At 47.2% G+C, this 15941-nt stretch overlaps 1 protein-coding gene across 1 annotated transcript in view; it reads left to right on the top strand.

The window, feature by feature from the left end:
• Nucleotides 1-13309, top strand: part of LUZP1 (leucine zipper protein 1) — a 66480-nt gene extending 53171 nt beyond the window's left edge. Inside the window, exons 2-3 of the mRNA XM_060257963.1 lie at nucleotides 921-4174; nucleotides 13137-13309. Coding sequence (XP_060113946.1) covers nucleotides 977-4174; nucleotides 13137-13307 — 3369 coding nt within the window. The 5' untranslated portion in view covers nucleotides 921-976 and the 3' untranslated portion in view covers nucleotides 13308-13309. The remainder of the gene's footprint in view (nucleotides 1-920; nucleotides 4175-13136) is intronic.
• The last annotated feature ends 2632 nt before the right edge of the window (nucleotides 13310-15941 follow it).

The raw sequence follows: 15941 nt of genomic DNA on the forward strand, positions 1-15941 counted from the left end.
GCCCGCAAAAAACTCACACATACTTCCACCTATTTTGTGTCTGCTGACCTTACCTATTCCCCTTATTACTTATTCCTTTTTTGTGCCGCATTGAGAGCAGCAGGATTCCCTTGTTTTCTCCTCCACACCACCTTTCTCCTCCATCCCGTCCCCCCCACTCATATATGTTCTGTGCTTTAAAAATATGCTAAAGCCAGTCAGAAAGCAACACATACATTTAAGTACCTGGTTAGCGGCCAAACCAGAGTTGGTTAAGGGGGATGTGGCCAGGACAAATCTGGGTAGACTGAGCCTGGTGAGCTTTTGTCAGGTCAAAGAGTACAGTCTGGAAATTTTTGGTGGCTCTGAACGTATTTGAGGTTGAACGCAACTTTAAAATACTTAAACTGGCACATAAGCCAAATATTTGACACTCTCTCTTTGTCTACTGCATTACGTTTTTATCCTCCAGAGAGCTCAGGGCATTGTGCATGGTGCTTCCTTCCTGCATTTCCCGTCTGTGGTAGCTTAGATTGAGAAAGTCTGACTTGACCAAAGCCATATAGTGAGTTTCATGACTGAGCAGGGTTTTGAATTCAGGTCTTTCTAGGCCTAGTGTGTTACTCTAACTACCACACCACACTTTTCTTTCTGTTTATTTCTTGGGACACAGAATGACTTCCGAGTGTTCCCTCCGCTGACCTTTGCTGCAAGGCTGTTCCCTTCCTGACTTGTTAGGGTTGTAATTTCTGCTGAATGAAAAGTCATACTTTCCCACCTGTTGTAAGATCTTCTTAGCAAGAGAAGGTTTTGGATGTTTCTAACAAGATTGCTTTATGCTTCCAGGTAGAGCAATTTAAATTTCAGCTTACAAAAAGAAAAGGTAATAGGAGAGAAGCCTTCTCTTTCTGTCATGCTCACTTTCTGCTTTCTCTTTTCAGGTGCCAGCTGTTTTACCAAGCAGCTTCATGAAGCAAGGAGGAAGATAAGAGTTTAAATGATTGCCTCACTTCCGTCTGGGAAAAAACAACCAAGCACCACTATGGCAGACTATTCGGCTTATAAGGAGACCTCAAATCGCCATTTACGTTTCAAGTTGCAAAGTCTCAGCCGTCGCCTAGATGAGCTGGAGGAAGCGACCAAAAACCTCCAGAAAGCCGAAGATGAGCTTCTTGACCTGCAGGACAAAGTCATTCAGGCAGAGGGCAGCAACTCAAGCATGCTGGCTGATGTGGAAGCCCTGCGGAAAAGAGTCCTGAAAATTGAAGGCAAGGATGAGGAAATCAGAAAAGCAGAAGAGCTTTGCCGGCTGATGAAGGAGAAACTTGAGGAGGAGGAGAGCCTCACTCGAGAGCTGAAATCTGAAATTGAGCGGCTTCAGAAACGAATGGCAGAGCTGGAGAAACTGGAGGAGGCCTTCAGCCGGAGCAAAAATGACTGTACCCAGCTGTGCCTCAGTCTCAATGAGGAAAAGAACCTGACCAAGAAAATTTCAACAGAACTGGAAGTTCTTCGGGGGAAAGTAAAAGAGCTGGAACAATCTGAAGACCAGCTAGATAAAACTGAGCAGAGTTTAGTGAGTGAACTTGAAAAACTGAAATCATTAGCTCTTATCTTTGTTAGTGAAAAGAAACACTTCAGCGAAAGGGAGAAACAAAATGAAAGAATAATACAAGAGCTAACCCAAAAGCTAGAGCAAAATAATAAATTGAACAGGGCAGATCAAACCCGAAACACATCGAACTTGCTGGAAAGGTCGTCCAACAGTATTCTTGAGAGGAATGACCTGAGGATTGATGCTGACTTGACAACTTCTGCATTGTCTTCGAAAGAAACAAGAAGAAAGGGGAGTTTGGATTACCTCAAACTTGTGGAAAACGAAACACGAAACAAATCGGAAAATCAGAAGAATAAAAACCAAGAAGACAACAAAGTGAAGGACCTCAACCAAGAGATTGAGAAGCTGAAAACTCAAATCAAACATTTTGAGACTTTGGAAGAAGAACTTAAAACCTTGAGAGCAAAAAACAATGATTTACAAGACAGCTACCTGAGCGAACAGAATAAAAACAAACTCCTCACTGGTCAGCTAGAAGAAATAAAAATGCAGATGAAAAAGCAAAAGGAACTGGAGAATGGTGAAGCAGAAGCCGAGGAAATTAACTTATCTAATCGAGTGAAACACGACAGACCGAAACACCGGGCAGTCACAGCTGAGTCAGCCATTTCAAAGCATAAGTCTCGAGAGCTTTCCCCTCAGCACAGGCGGGAGAGAATACGAAACAGAGAATTTTCGCTCAATAGCGAAAGTGGTGCTCAAAGTACCAAGCGGATTCCAAGTCCAAATCTGAACAGCAGGAGAACAGCCAAGGCTGCTAGTACATCAGCATTACTGGATGCTTTAGCAACCGATGCAAAGCAAGACAAATTGTCTGTGGGTGTGCATGTCTCCTCATCAAAAGATAACAGTGCCCCACCAGTAGAAGTGAAGAAATCAAGAGAGCAGCCATCTGTGCTTAGCCGTTACCCTCCTGCAGCACAGGAGCACAAATCCTGGAAGGCCTCCTCGAAGCCCAAGAATGAGGGAGTGTTGAGAAGTAAAGGCGAAAGAGCAACCCAGCCGTTTAATGATGCTCATCAGTGCCGGTCCAGTGCACTTGAAGAAAAGCAAAGGAAAGCAGAAACTGCTGTATCTCCATCAGAAAAGGGAATTAAGACCAGTCTCACAGAGTCAGCAGAAGTGCGCATCTCAAAAACAAATCATGGGCCATCCAGTGGAGCCAGTTCGTCCTACAGACGCCCCCTGTCTTCAGAAACACTAGCTGCTGAACCCACCAGCCCTAGGACAGAGGCGCCAACCTTGGTCTCATCTCGGAGGCAGCTTTTGGAAGAAAGCTCCATAAAGGGTGTTAACTCCCAAGAAAGACAGTTGACAGACCCTCCGCATGAAAATGCAAAGCCCTTGCCTTTATCAAAGTCTTGGCTCGTCTCAAGAAGTCAGGAAGATCTCTTGCAGTCTGCGCCACCTCCGCCTAAGGAAGAAATCAACCAGACCACTAATTCAGTAGAAGATTCTAACAATGTTGGCCTGAAACCCACTTCTGCGAAAGCCAAAGCTATCAGATCCCGTGGTCATGAAAAATTCTGCACAGATGAAGAGACAGGGAAAAACTCAACCAGTGCTGCAACTTCTGTTTTAGGGGTAAAAAGGGACCCCATTTCCAGAGAGTTCTCAAGCTCCGGGGGAGCTGTTCAAACATTGCCCTTTGAAAATGACAAAAATCCTTGTCATGAGGAACTTGGCAGAACGTCACCCAGAACCTCTTCTGCAGCTGCCATCATGGGATTAAACTCCAGGAGGCCATTCAGCCCAAGGGAAGCTCTGAGGTCCAAAGCTGTCATCAAGCCTGTGATTGTGGAGAAGGATGTGAAAGAAATCATGGGCGGGGTGGGGCCAGGGACAGAAGGGAACCCTGAAAAACAACCACCCGCCGTTAAAACCGTGTCCCAAAAAATGACCAGCAGTATCACCATTTACCCATCTGAGCCAGTTTCTCAAAGGGCCAGCACCAATGAAGCCATGAAGGAACCTCAGCATATCAGAGTTACGTCGAATGATCTCTCATCGGGTGCAAATGCAGCCAGCTCTCCTTACGAGATATCCATTAACAAGAGCAATATCACTCTGAAGTTATTGGAGGCTGACAAAAACGGGGACTCTGCTTTGCGTAGTGGGGTTGAAACGGTCATTTCAAAAAGCAGCATCTTGATAAAGCCGTCCGAATCTGCCGAAAAGAACAGTGAATCGCCTGGGGAGACAATCGGCTGGAAGAGCCATGGCTCTTCTGAAACCAACTCACTAGAGACAAGACATGTCACGGTGAGAAGCGGATGGAGAACGAGGCGAGGTTTGCAGTCTTCTGAAGACTCGGTGCCCAAAGCAGTTGAAAATGCAACGTCTAGGAACCCATATAGGTCATCTACGGACTTTCCCAAGCCTGAAGGGACTAGTGCACGCATATATGCAATTGAGCAGAATTCCAGAAGAGCCAGTGCCACTATAAATTCTTGGAACACTCCAGAATTAGACTCCAGAAGGACCAAAAGTAGCTTAAGTGCATCTGAGATGCTTAGCCAGGGGAGCTGCGTCAATGACACCACGGCAGCATCTTCTTGGAATTGCACAGTGTTACCAGTAAGTATGCTCAATGCTCTTTTATTTTAAAGCAGGAGCTCTTAGAAAAAGGTTGATTTTTTTAAAATCAGATGGGAAGGGGTGGGTGGGAGGAACCTTTGTTTTTTGAATCACCTCTAATACAAATAGCCCTGAGCTGGATGGCCCAAGCTGGCCTGATCTTGTCAGATCACAGAAGATAAGCAGAGTGAGCCCTGGGTAGTGCTAAGATGGAAGATAGTCAAGGAAGTCCAGGGTTACTATGTAGAGGTGGGCAACGGCAAACCACTTCTCTTTTTATTTTGCCTTGAAAACCCCACCGGGAGTATCCATGAGTTAGCTGCAACCTGATGGCAGTGCCCCCACCGATATAAATAAAGAAAAGAGGGCATTAGGAAAGCTATTTCTCATCTCCTGTCAGTACTACGATTGTATCAGATTATTCCCCACCCAGGTTGCATTCCTGTTGGCGCATTCAACGCACCTGATCCATCCACATTACCATCAGAAGACCAAATGTGGGTGTAATATTAAAATAGATGGACACACATAAAATATACATCTGGATTGCGCATTGCCATCCTACATAAAGCATGGAATATGATCCACATTGAGTTTTACGTGCATGTGGCTTTTTTTGCTCTCTACACTCACATGTGGCGCCTAAGTCAGGAGATCTGTAGTTGGTGGGCAAAGAGAGGAGGGGGCTAATTCAGGTAATTAGGAAATTTGGGATGCAGCTCAGCAAAGTAAGAATTGTAAGAAAATGTATGAATTTCAAGAACATTCAGAAAGAATATGCTTTTGTATCACTTCCATGCTTGGTCAGCTAGAAGCAGTTCTTAATTCACCATAGGCGAGAGTGGTCTGTTTGCTGGTGTGACTGGAAGGTACCTGAATTCTCCAGCCCCCTGTTTTGCCCAGTTGCTGTATTTGCAATAGTGCATTGAAACAATAATGAGTTGACCTCGTCAGTTATCAATAACTGCCCATGTTGCACTGCTAAATTCTGAGTAGCAGTGTGTTTTATTTGTATATTTATACCCCACTTTTCTCCCATTTTATCCACACAACTGTGCTGTGAGGTAGGCTAGACTGAGACAATGGGACTGGCCCAGGGTCACCCAGCAAACTTCCATGGTAAACTAGGAATTCGAACTAGGTCTCCCCAATCCTCGTCCTGTTCTCTAAGTGCTATGCCACGTTGACTCACTGTAATCTAATGAGAGTTAGCTTGTGTTGTTGAGATGACTCAAGAGGCACAGAGACCTGTTTGTAAGCCTGCCTGGCAGAAATGTACCTTTCCTATATTTAACACCTTACATCTACAATGCAGTGAGGCAGGATATGCGTATTTTTCTCAGACCAGCTCTGACATCTACCTAGCACTATAAATATCCAGCGACTGTCCTAGACGGTTCTTTCCATTGCGCAAATAGCATCGCATGCAGGAAGCTTATTTCCTTCGAGCAATGCCTTCACATGGCAACTCAAAATGCTTTCTTGTTGGTGGGGAACAAGCAGCAATGAGAAGTTACTTTCTATCATTGGCCTTTTTGTACCAAGCAGTACAGCTGCCGCATATGAGATTGTGGGCAAGTGATGGCATGTGGCGAGGTTGGCCTCAGAGGAGGGGCATAACCACAATATCCCTTTGGCACCAGCGTGACCACCAAAACAGAAGAGATGGTGGAAAGTACCACCAAGTCGCAATTGACTTAAGGCAACCCTTTAGGGTTTTCAAGTGAAGAGGGTGAACAAAGATGGTTTCCCGTTGACCCTGGGACTTTCTTGGCAGTCTCCCCTCCAATTACTAACCAGAGCCGACCCTGCTTAGTTTCTGAGATCTGACAAGGTGGCAGTAGCCTGGACCATCCAGTTCAGTATCAACTCAATAATGTCAGCAGCAACTGCAGAGACTTAATCCAAGTTAACTACAGGATGCCAGTTAGGAACAGGATGTTGACTGGGCTTGTGCTGATAGCCTCTTCCAGGCACTCGTAGGCTTACACTTCCAGTGAGGATTTCCAGTGTATTCTGTCCCTCCCAGTGGTGCTGGCCTATAAATAGCCCCCAGCATGTTCATCTGGGGCAGATGTTAATTGCTTCGAGGCAAGCTAGGCAAGGAAGCTTCTATAATCTCCTTCCTGCCCCCTTTCTTCAGCTGATGCACTGCAAACAGTGTGTCATCTGGTTGGCTGGTAACGTTTTCCTTGTGGGCAAGTAAACATTGTGGACTGAACAAAGCTGCCATAGTAGTAATTCCTTGTGAGACACATATTTGTGTACATGTCAGACACTGTTAAATAGTATAAAATTACTGGAGCCCGGATGTGTGCTTGCAGTATTCCAGCATGTTCAGTCAGGTACGCTGCCAGTTACATACTCTAAAAATGGACATAACTATGTTCTGTTATCTCTCTCTTTGCACCCTTAGGAATGTGGATCTAGAGGTGGACAACAGCTATAACCACCCTTGTTAGCACCTGTCCAGATTAAATCTGTGTAAACAATCTAATTCTAATCTGGAGTACATATACTCAGTTTCTTCTGAAGTCCCCTGCTCCAAGTGGGAGACTTGGACTGATTTCCCATTTGCCTTATGCTGCTCTCACGCTTCTCTTCTCAGTGGGGCTTCTATCCGATTTCATACTATCTGCCCCAGGGCTGCAACTAGCTTCGCCTTTTTTGCGCAGCAAACAGAAGCTGGTTTTTAGAGGTTTCTATTTGCTGTGCGAAAAAGGCAAAGCTAGTTGCAGCCCCGGAGCAGATAGTGTCAAATCAGACAGAAGCCCCGCTGAGGAGTGTGAGAGCGGCGTAAGGTGAGTGGGAAATCGGTCTTGGAGAAGGAGGGAGCTCATTCAGAGTCTTAAGGATGTACAAGAAACAGGAGAAAAGCCGTTTTTGAGCAGGAGCCACAGAGACCATGCAAGGACATAGGGGGAGTCATCTTCCCTTCTCCTTGCAAATCTAATAGTGACATGTGGCCCCATCTGCACATACCCGATCCTCAGATTGGGGCCACGCTGATGCAAACTTGGGGGACCCCCCATTTGCAGAAAAATCTGAAATCTTTAAAAAACACATCAGAGGGCTTAAATTATCTCTCAGAAGCCTCTTTCTTCTTCAGAGCTGGCGACAGCAGATGCCAGGAGTCACTCCAGACTCAGAGCGGTGGGGCCTGAAACCCTGCCAGGCTCGGTGATGGGAAGGAGAGGAGAGTACCCTCCCCCACAAATCTTGTGGCCCCTGCACTTATTTATTTTATATTGCTGTTATATGTATGGTGATGAGCTTCAAAAGGGTACCCCTCCAAATGCAGCAGCAGATTTTAAAAATTATTTCAGTGCAATTATTGAATAAGATTGCAGATGGCCAGTGCTGCCTTAGAAGAGGCAGTCCCTTGTGTGTGACAGATGAAGGGAATGTCTCTTCTAAGACAATGCCTATTGCATAGTGCGCGTGCATCATCTCGAAGAGATTGTGCTTTTTGAGCTTTCCTTATATGCAGCTTAGGATCGACCCTCGATCCATTGGGTGACTATCATCAGATATTCCACAGTGGCAAGATGGCAGTGTGCCTCTTATGCTGCTGTCAACTGTGAGTAGAGATGGACATGAACCTTTTAAAAAGTGGTTTGAAGTCCAGGTGGCCCACAAACTGAACCCTGAGCTGAGCTGGCCCCATATGAACCAAACTACTCCTGGCAAGTTGTTTAATTTTAATTTTATTTATTTTTGTTAATTTATATTCTGCCCTTTCCCATGAGTGGGCTCAGGGCAGATAACAACAAAAGTTAAAACAATTAAAAACTACAAGCTAAAACCATAGGATACAATAGAACAAGCAACATATATGTCACAGGCGGCAGTTTCCAGTTGGGCACGTTATGTATATCAATACAACAGTAAGCCCAGAGATGGAATAATAAATTAAGATAAGATTAAAATAAAATAGCATCATGACAAGTAAGGGAGGCCAAGCAGTTGGAAATAAGGATGTCCATTGCCTCAACTGAAGGCCTGGTGGAATAGCTCCGTCTTGCAAGCCCTACGATATGGCATTAATTCAGGTAGGGCCCAGATTTCCACAGGGTCAGTCAGGAGATGCTGCGAAGCAATCAATCTCTGGGGCACATATGGGGAAAAGCGGTCCCGCAGGTATGTCAGTCCCAGATTGTTCCCCCTAGAAAAGCTTCCCTTCCGCCTTTCTCCAGGCCGCAGCTTGCCTTGGCCAGCAGAAAATGAGGGGGGGGGTGTTATCTGGGAAAGGACCCTTTTCCTCTTTCTTCTGGCCTCTGCTTGCTTCTCTGGAATAAAGGGGGCAGGGATTGCCTGGAAAACCTAACAACTGAGCAGGTCCACTGTTCAGCTGTTAGGTTTAAATGGCTGCAAATCATTTAACCCTTCAAATTGTCTCCCTACCTTTGAAACAGTGGGGAACAAAACTGAAGGGTTAGATGACTACCAGCCATTTAAACTTAGCAGCCAAGTGGTGGACCCTGCATTGCTCAGCTGTTAGGCTGAAAAGTCCAGTAAATAGTTGGGGAATGTATCTTCCCTGAACATTGATTCTGGATCTCCGACCCAACCCAAGTTCAGCCCAAATTTTGGCTCGTGCTCATCCCTAATTATGAGCACTGGCAGGGATGAGGGCTGTTGGCCCCGGATCCTGCAGCACTCTGGGGGCAAACTTAGTAGCACAGAGGATCTACTGGCCCCTTCCTATAATTGTCCAAGTGGGAAGAATCGGCCTGATTAAAAAGCACATCCACTTTTAAAAACAGCCTGTTTCCAGAACTGCTGTTATTTTGCTTTATTTCTGTTTTTAATTTTAAACTTTCAGAGAGCAGCTGTTCAACGATGAGTTCATACAACTCTGGTTTCAGAGTTCATTTTCTCCCCTCCCAAAATGCATTTCATTGTTACAGAATAACACTCAACTAATTTTTGTCCTCGAAGTGTCAGACCTCTCTATTGACGCGTCTTTTTCATTGTTTGAATATGGCTTTAACAATCTTGTCAGCATTTGACCCATGGGCCTCAGTGTGATGTGCCAGGGCGCCCACCAGCACCTTGGAGCTCTTGCCCAATAGGAGCTTCTATCTGCCACTGGAGATTTGATGGACTGCAGATTAAAATAACATTGTTTCAGTGGCAGTTGCCACTGCAGTGTTGGTTTTATTACTTCTTGTCCAGTGTATTTTTTTTTTAGTTACCCCTCTTCTCCCCTGCACTTGGGCTTTCCTGACTGTGGTTGGCTCCACCTCTTGTGGCAGCTATTTTGTGGTTATGCCCACTATTCTGCATCAGAATTCCACATGTGCCCACAGTCTCAGAAAGGTTGGGGACTCCTGATCTATCCAGTCATTTGATGTGGTCTTGTTTTAGCTGGTCGATTGACCACGACATATGCAAATTCAGTCAATTAACTCACTAACAGACCAATCCTAAGAATGTTTTCTCAGGAGTAACAATGGAATAGACCTGAGTCAGATTCTGAGTAGACCTGCTCAAAATTGTTCTCCAAAACTCATTTGACCAAAATCCGTTTAATCAGAGTGCTTGTGTATGACATAATCATATGCCTGATACATAACCGTTTTCTTTACAGCAGTGGGGACCTCTTTACCCCATTGTATCTAGCTCACTCTGGAATGCTGTTTCTCTGTTCTGCAGGAGTCTAAAACTTCTAAATAATACCTGCAATGGCCCTGAGATGGCCATTTTTTCTAGGGCGAGGGTGTTCTCAGACTGTTTGGTTACATAGGCTGAGCGCCACCTAGTGGGACTTGTTTATCAGCTTTGCCTCGTCTGGCCACAAAAAAGCATATGGAGGTCACAAAAAAGCATGATACATCAACATGATACACCAGCATCGTCAACAAAAAAGCATGACACACCTACAATGCACATTTATCAGGCCAGCGTTGAGGCAAGGCCCGGTTCCCACATGAAGAGAATGTGCAACACAGACTGCAGGTGGAGGTTTTCCCTGGAAGTGACATCAGTCCTCTCTAGGAATCTCTGGAAACATCGATTTTACTGTAGAGTTTCAGCCAATACCTAGAGGGGCATGACATTTCCCTAGAGGGAAAACCCAGAAGTGACATCACAGTGTCAGCTGATGCCCCCCATGCCCCTTTGATTCCCTGCTAGGGTTTTTAACTCTTCCCCCCCCCCCCGGCCGCTGACGTTATTTGCAGGGACTTTTTGACTTTGTGGGTATCTCCCAATGCCATCCTACATACATACACTAAAAGGGATGACGTTAGGGTTTGAACTTTGGGTTGGAAAATTCCTGGAGATTTGGGGGTAGAGCCTGGGAAGGGCAGGATTTGGAGAAGGGAGAAAGTTCAATGGTATATAATTGCATCCTCCAAAGCAGCCACTTTCTCCAGGGAAATTGACCTCTGTAGTATAGAATGATAGAGTTGGAAGGGATCTCCAGGGTCATCTAGTCCCACCCCCTCCAGGGTCATCTAGTCATATAGGGAGGGGCTTCTTCAGTCCCTAGCATCTCTACTTGTTAAAAGGATTTCAGGCAGCTGGTGCTGAGGAAGACAGCTTTCTTCTACCTGAGACCCTGGAGAACTGCTGCTATGTCCATATGGATGCTACCTGGCTATAAAGCCAAAGGCCTTGGTGTGTCTGAGTGCTTAAAAAGCTGAGGTGGTCTCTCCAGGGAAGCATACCCTCCACATGTGAGGAAAGCACTCCCCCCCCCCTCCAGCTGTCCTCTGGGTGAAGCAGGGGAATGCTAGAAGTGGAACCAGGGATCGGTGGGGAAGCTGCCTCCTTTGTAAAATAATAAAATCCAGCGATAGGATTGAAAGATGCGCTTTCCTGAAGGCAGAGGAAAAACAAACATTAAAGCCCGACAGAAACCAGATGATGGCAATTAAAGAGCAGAGAGAGAGTGCCTGAGTGTTAAATCTTGTGATTTTGACAAAAACATATGGAATTATTTTTGGAATATTTTGGGGGTTGGATTCAGCTGGGCTGGGATTCCTGCAGTTACTCTGGCATAGTGGCGTAGCTCCCTCTGCTGGTGGCAGCATGCAAGTGCAAACTTCTTTGCAGGAAGTCCATACTTAGCCGCCCAAATGGGGATACTTGATGACCCTACTTTGCAGGGCCTGTTGGGTTGTCAGCCTTTTCAAACTGAGGATCCATCTTAACTCAAACTCAGGATCCAACTCTGTAATGTGGGACCCATTTTTAAAGTCATTTCCCCCTTCTCTTTTCTCTCTCTCTCTTGTTTTTCATCATTAAAAAGCCCTAATGATGGTGGTGCCAGGAACACAGCCACTTTAGAGGGAAGGTGGCTTCTTAGGCAGCTTGAGGTCTTTAGTAGATCTCAGCCAAATAAGAGGGTATTTGGAAGACATAGGGCCCTGCTGGATGCTTCAGTGGTGATAGCCAGTTGTTTAAACCATGCTGTCCCCCAGTCACGGAGACCTCCTCCCGTGACATTTTTCTCCCAGGCAGGTTCATTTTTGGCATCAGCGTTTGGCTGAGGAGAAAAGCACCAATGAGGAGGGGAAAATCTGCGACTGGGGAGAGGGTTTAGAGCTCCACTCGTTTGCCCTTTTTTTTGTTCTAAAACACTGGGGACGTTTGAAGTCTCTTTTTATACATGAGTTGGCTAGACCTGGATTTGGCACAGAGAAAGCACACTTAGGTTCCTAAGGATGTGGAAGAGTAAATGCAGTCATCGACCTTATGAGTCAGATCATTGATTCACTGAGCCCAGGCTGTGCACTCTGACTGGCAGTAGCTCTCAAGGGACTCAGGTAGAGAAAGGAATCTCCCCAACACCTCTTGTCTGAGATGAGAGGCCAGCGAGCTTCCGCTTACCTCCCAGGTGCTCCCCCTCTGAACCATAGGCCTTGAAAGAAAGGGGGAAAAACATTCATCCCATTACCATTGAAGCAAGAGCAGGTGTCTTTGGAGGGAGAGAATATGAGTCTAACCTGATTGACTGTGCTTAGCCTGGCGCTCGCCAGATTCTCTCAGACGTGTGGTCTCTGCTCCTTGCTTGTAAAGTAGCCACACGGCCTGGAAGCTGAGGAGCAAACTGCATCTTTGAGCTCCTAGAGTGGTTTGACTTTGGCCATGCGGAATATGCTCAGTTCTAAGGAACAGCTGTCCTGATGGGTGAGCCCGTGGGGGCACTTGGAGGCTTACTCTGAAGCAAAGCCTACATTTGAGACTGAGATTAAAAACAAAACTGGTTTCAGAACCATCCGTTCTGAGCGGCAACTGTGCCTTGAAATGGCTCTGCTTTTAAACACAGAAGCAACAGAGAGGGGAGGTCTCTTCTCACTCTATAGAGCCCTCGAACCTGTACAGGCGCTTTATTAGGTTGACATCCCTGTTCTTTGGGAAGTGCGGGACTAGCGGCTTCCATTAAATTTTAACTTTGAACTAGATTTGAGTCCAGTATTACCTTAGAGACTGACCAGAATTTGGGGATCTAAGGATTCCCAGAGTCAAGGGTCTCTTTGTCAGACCCTGAAAATCACATTCGCCTTGAAGGCACCCTTCCTCCTTTTTTGCTGTGAAGTCAGAGCTGACCAATGGCAGCCCTGTGGGGTTTTCAAGGCAAGTCAGAGCTGACTGTGCCATTGCCTGCCTGGACTCTCTTGGAGATCTCACATCCCAAGTACTAACTAGGGCCGACCCTTCTCAGCTGCCAAGATCTGATGAGATTGGGCTAGCCTGGGCTATCCTGGTCAGGGCCTCTAAGGTGCACCTGGACTCAAGTCTAGCTGTTCTACTGGGAAGCAACGTGGCTGTCCTCCGAAACCGAATGTTGGCATTGTTTCTAAACTCATGGGAAGGAGACAGGATCAGTGGTTTTTGCAGTGAACTAACAGGTCACATGGAAGTCTCTTGTGGGGGCGGAATGGTTTCTATGAGTTTCCCAGCTGACTTCTGGCCTATTAAGCACCCTGTCTTTCTCCCGGTCTTGGTGCAGGAGGAGAACAAAGGTTTTGTTCCCAGCTCCCGAAGAAAGCAGTTTGGCTCCTCGGAGCAGCTCTCCTGGACTGAAATGCCACGGAAGAGGCCAGAAACCAAGCTGGAGCCCCGTCAGCTGCTGCCGGCCAGCAAGACCGAGGAGCGGCTACGTTGGTCTAAAAACAACTGAACCAACTGGGCCAGGTAGGTACGCCTCTGTCGCCTTGATCAGAATTGCTGCTCTTGTTTGAGTCTCTCCTGGAGATCCCAAAGAGCAGGCCCACAGTCCTTAAGCCACACCAGGAAACTGCTCACTGCATTGTGCATAAGAACACAAGAAGGGTCCTGCTGGGTCAGACCCATGGCTCATCTAGTCCAGCATTCCACCCGTGTAGTGGCCAACCAGCTGTCTCTAGGAAACTCACAGACAGAAAGCCTGCAACAGCTTTTGCCCAGCCACTGCTCCGAAGAGGCATACGACCGCTAGAACTGAAGGGAGTAGGTAGCCATGCAGTGCAGCTTCCACACTTATCGACTGGATGGTTGCTGGTGAGAGATGATGAAAGAGTGCAGAGTGGGTGTAGATGGGCACCAGAGTGCAGGTACAAATAGGAAAATAATGCATGCCCCTTTGGTTGTCAGTTTGATTTGGTAAACCCATTTCTCTCCAGCCTTGCTCCCAGCAATGAAAGGAAAGGGGGAAAAGATGATGGGTGGAGCCAGCCACAACTGACAGTTCACACAGTAAATGTGTCATGGCTACATCTGTGCATAAGAGCATCTAAAGCAGGGTTGTCAAGCATGTGGCCTGAGGGCCGAATCAGCCCCCCAGAGAGCTCCTATCAGGCCCCGGAGCAACTGGCTCTTGTCTGCTTCCTTCTCCCTCTTTTGCTTCCTTCTGCATCACAGCTTGCCTTGCAAGGCTTGCTCAATAGCACAGAAGCTGCAGAGCAAAACCTGTATTTTCTCCATTGGCTGAGGCTCCTCCCCCTCCTGGTACCCTGGGGAGGGAGGGAAAGAGCCTGAGCTTCCTTTGGTCAGTTCCCTGGATCCCATGGGAGAAATACAAAGAAAGCAACTTTAAGACCAAAAGTGCTGATGTTTTAAGCATGTTTTATTTTAAGTTTTTTTAAAAAAATCTTCAGTTGTGTTTGTGTTCTTTAAAAAGTTTATATCTCTGCTACCTAATCTTAAGTAGATACACACATGGCCCAGCCCAGCATGGTCTCATTTATGTCAGATCCAGCCCTCATAACAAATGAGTTTGACTTCCCCGATCTAAAGACTCTTCTAGTCTGCCATCAGGCAAAGGGAGGGCTTGATCCTTTGATCAGTTGATTACTTGGTGGAGCAGTTAACGATGAAAATGCAGAAGGTGGCCATTGGGCTTCATTTGTGTGTGGAACTCACTGCCGCAAGATGGAGCTACAAGCGCTGGCTCTTGAAAAAAGGGGATCCAACAAATTCATGGACTGTAGTTGCCACAAATGGCACTTGGCCTCAACAGCAAGATAGAGCCTCCTAGGTCTGCGTGGCTGTCCCATGTTGGAAACAGCATGGTGGGCTGGAAAGGCCTTGGGGCTGGTTTAGCAGGAGCGCTCCTAAGTGTTTTGCTTTTCTCCTTGTGTCTTTTCAGCTCCAGCTGCATGACCTCCCTCCGCTCTCTACACTGGCCTTCCGTGCAGCCAGCCCATTACTGGGACATGTACAGACTTTTAATGGTTTCAGCTCTCAAGGCTTTTTTCGTCCTGGGCCTTGGGTGGATGTGTTTTTGTTTTTTTAAACAGTAGCTTTGCATTTTCCTTTTCCCGCTAGGGAGGGGGGGACATTGCAGAGACTTTGCTCAGGGGAACCCCCACTCCACAATCTTATTGAGCTTGAACGATGAGAATCCTTGGCCAGTGCCTGCTTGTGGCCCCAGCCTCCACACTCCGCTGCAGCGTTCCCCGGAGAAGCACCGGCTCCACTCAGAGCTCTCATGAACAGCAAGGACAGCAAAGCCAATCCACGTTGGACCTTGAGAAGCCCAGAATCTGCACAATGCTAGAAGTAAAGGGCAATGCAGAGATGGACAGATGGACTCTGCTCCCACCTCAGCCTGCAGGGTCAGCTGAAGAAGGCACCTACGTGCCAGCTCCAGAGGTAATGGCTTTTCTCCTGGCAAGAAGGGGCCAGGGGGAGGGGCCTAGTTGCATAGCACAAGGGACCACGCTTGAAGGCTGTTGCTTTCACCGATGCTGCACCTCCTCGCCTGCCTGCCCACACTACAGGGACTTGGCCCATCGTAAAGAACTCTTGCCTGACTCCCCACAGCCAAGCAGTACTTCTCGCCCAGCTCGGTTGCTGAGACAGCAGCTCTTGCTCCGGGGCTTGCCCATGGCTCGAGTCTTTAGCGCATATGAGCATCAGCTGCTCCACACGCTTTGGCTGCTGAGCCTGGAAGGCCAACAGGATCCAGAGGGGGCTTGTTGCGGCTGGACTCCGTGAGGCCCTAGAAGAGGAAGAGCAAGAAAACCCCCCACCCCAGCAGGCCCTTGTCCCTTCTCTAGAAAGGCTTTGCTAACCCCCCCCCCCTCCCCAGGGGCTTTTATTGCATTACTTGAACTCGGAGCCCAAGGCCTCAGTCGGGCACAATGTGCTGCGGGGGAGTCTCCTTTGTTCAGCCCCTCATGTTGTGGGGACGGACAGACATTCCTTCGTTTCGGCTACCTCACTCTTCACTCGCTTGCGCAAAGGGACCAGCAGAGACTCCTCCAGGTGCACATCGGTTGCTCTCTGCCCGGCCTTCGACTCAACTTCTAGCCTTGCCCCCGAGCTCTCCTCC

Source organism: Heteronotia binoei, chromosome 17, assembly GCF_032191835.1.
Source record: "Heteronotia binoei isolate CCM8104 ecotype False Entrance Well chromosome 17, APGP_CSIRO_Hbin_v1, whole genome shotgun sequence".
Lineage (NCBI taxonomy): Eukaryota > Metazoa > Chordata > Lepidosauria > Squamata > Gekkonidae > Heteronotia > Heteronotia binoei.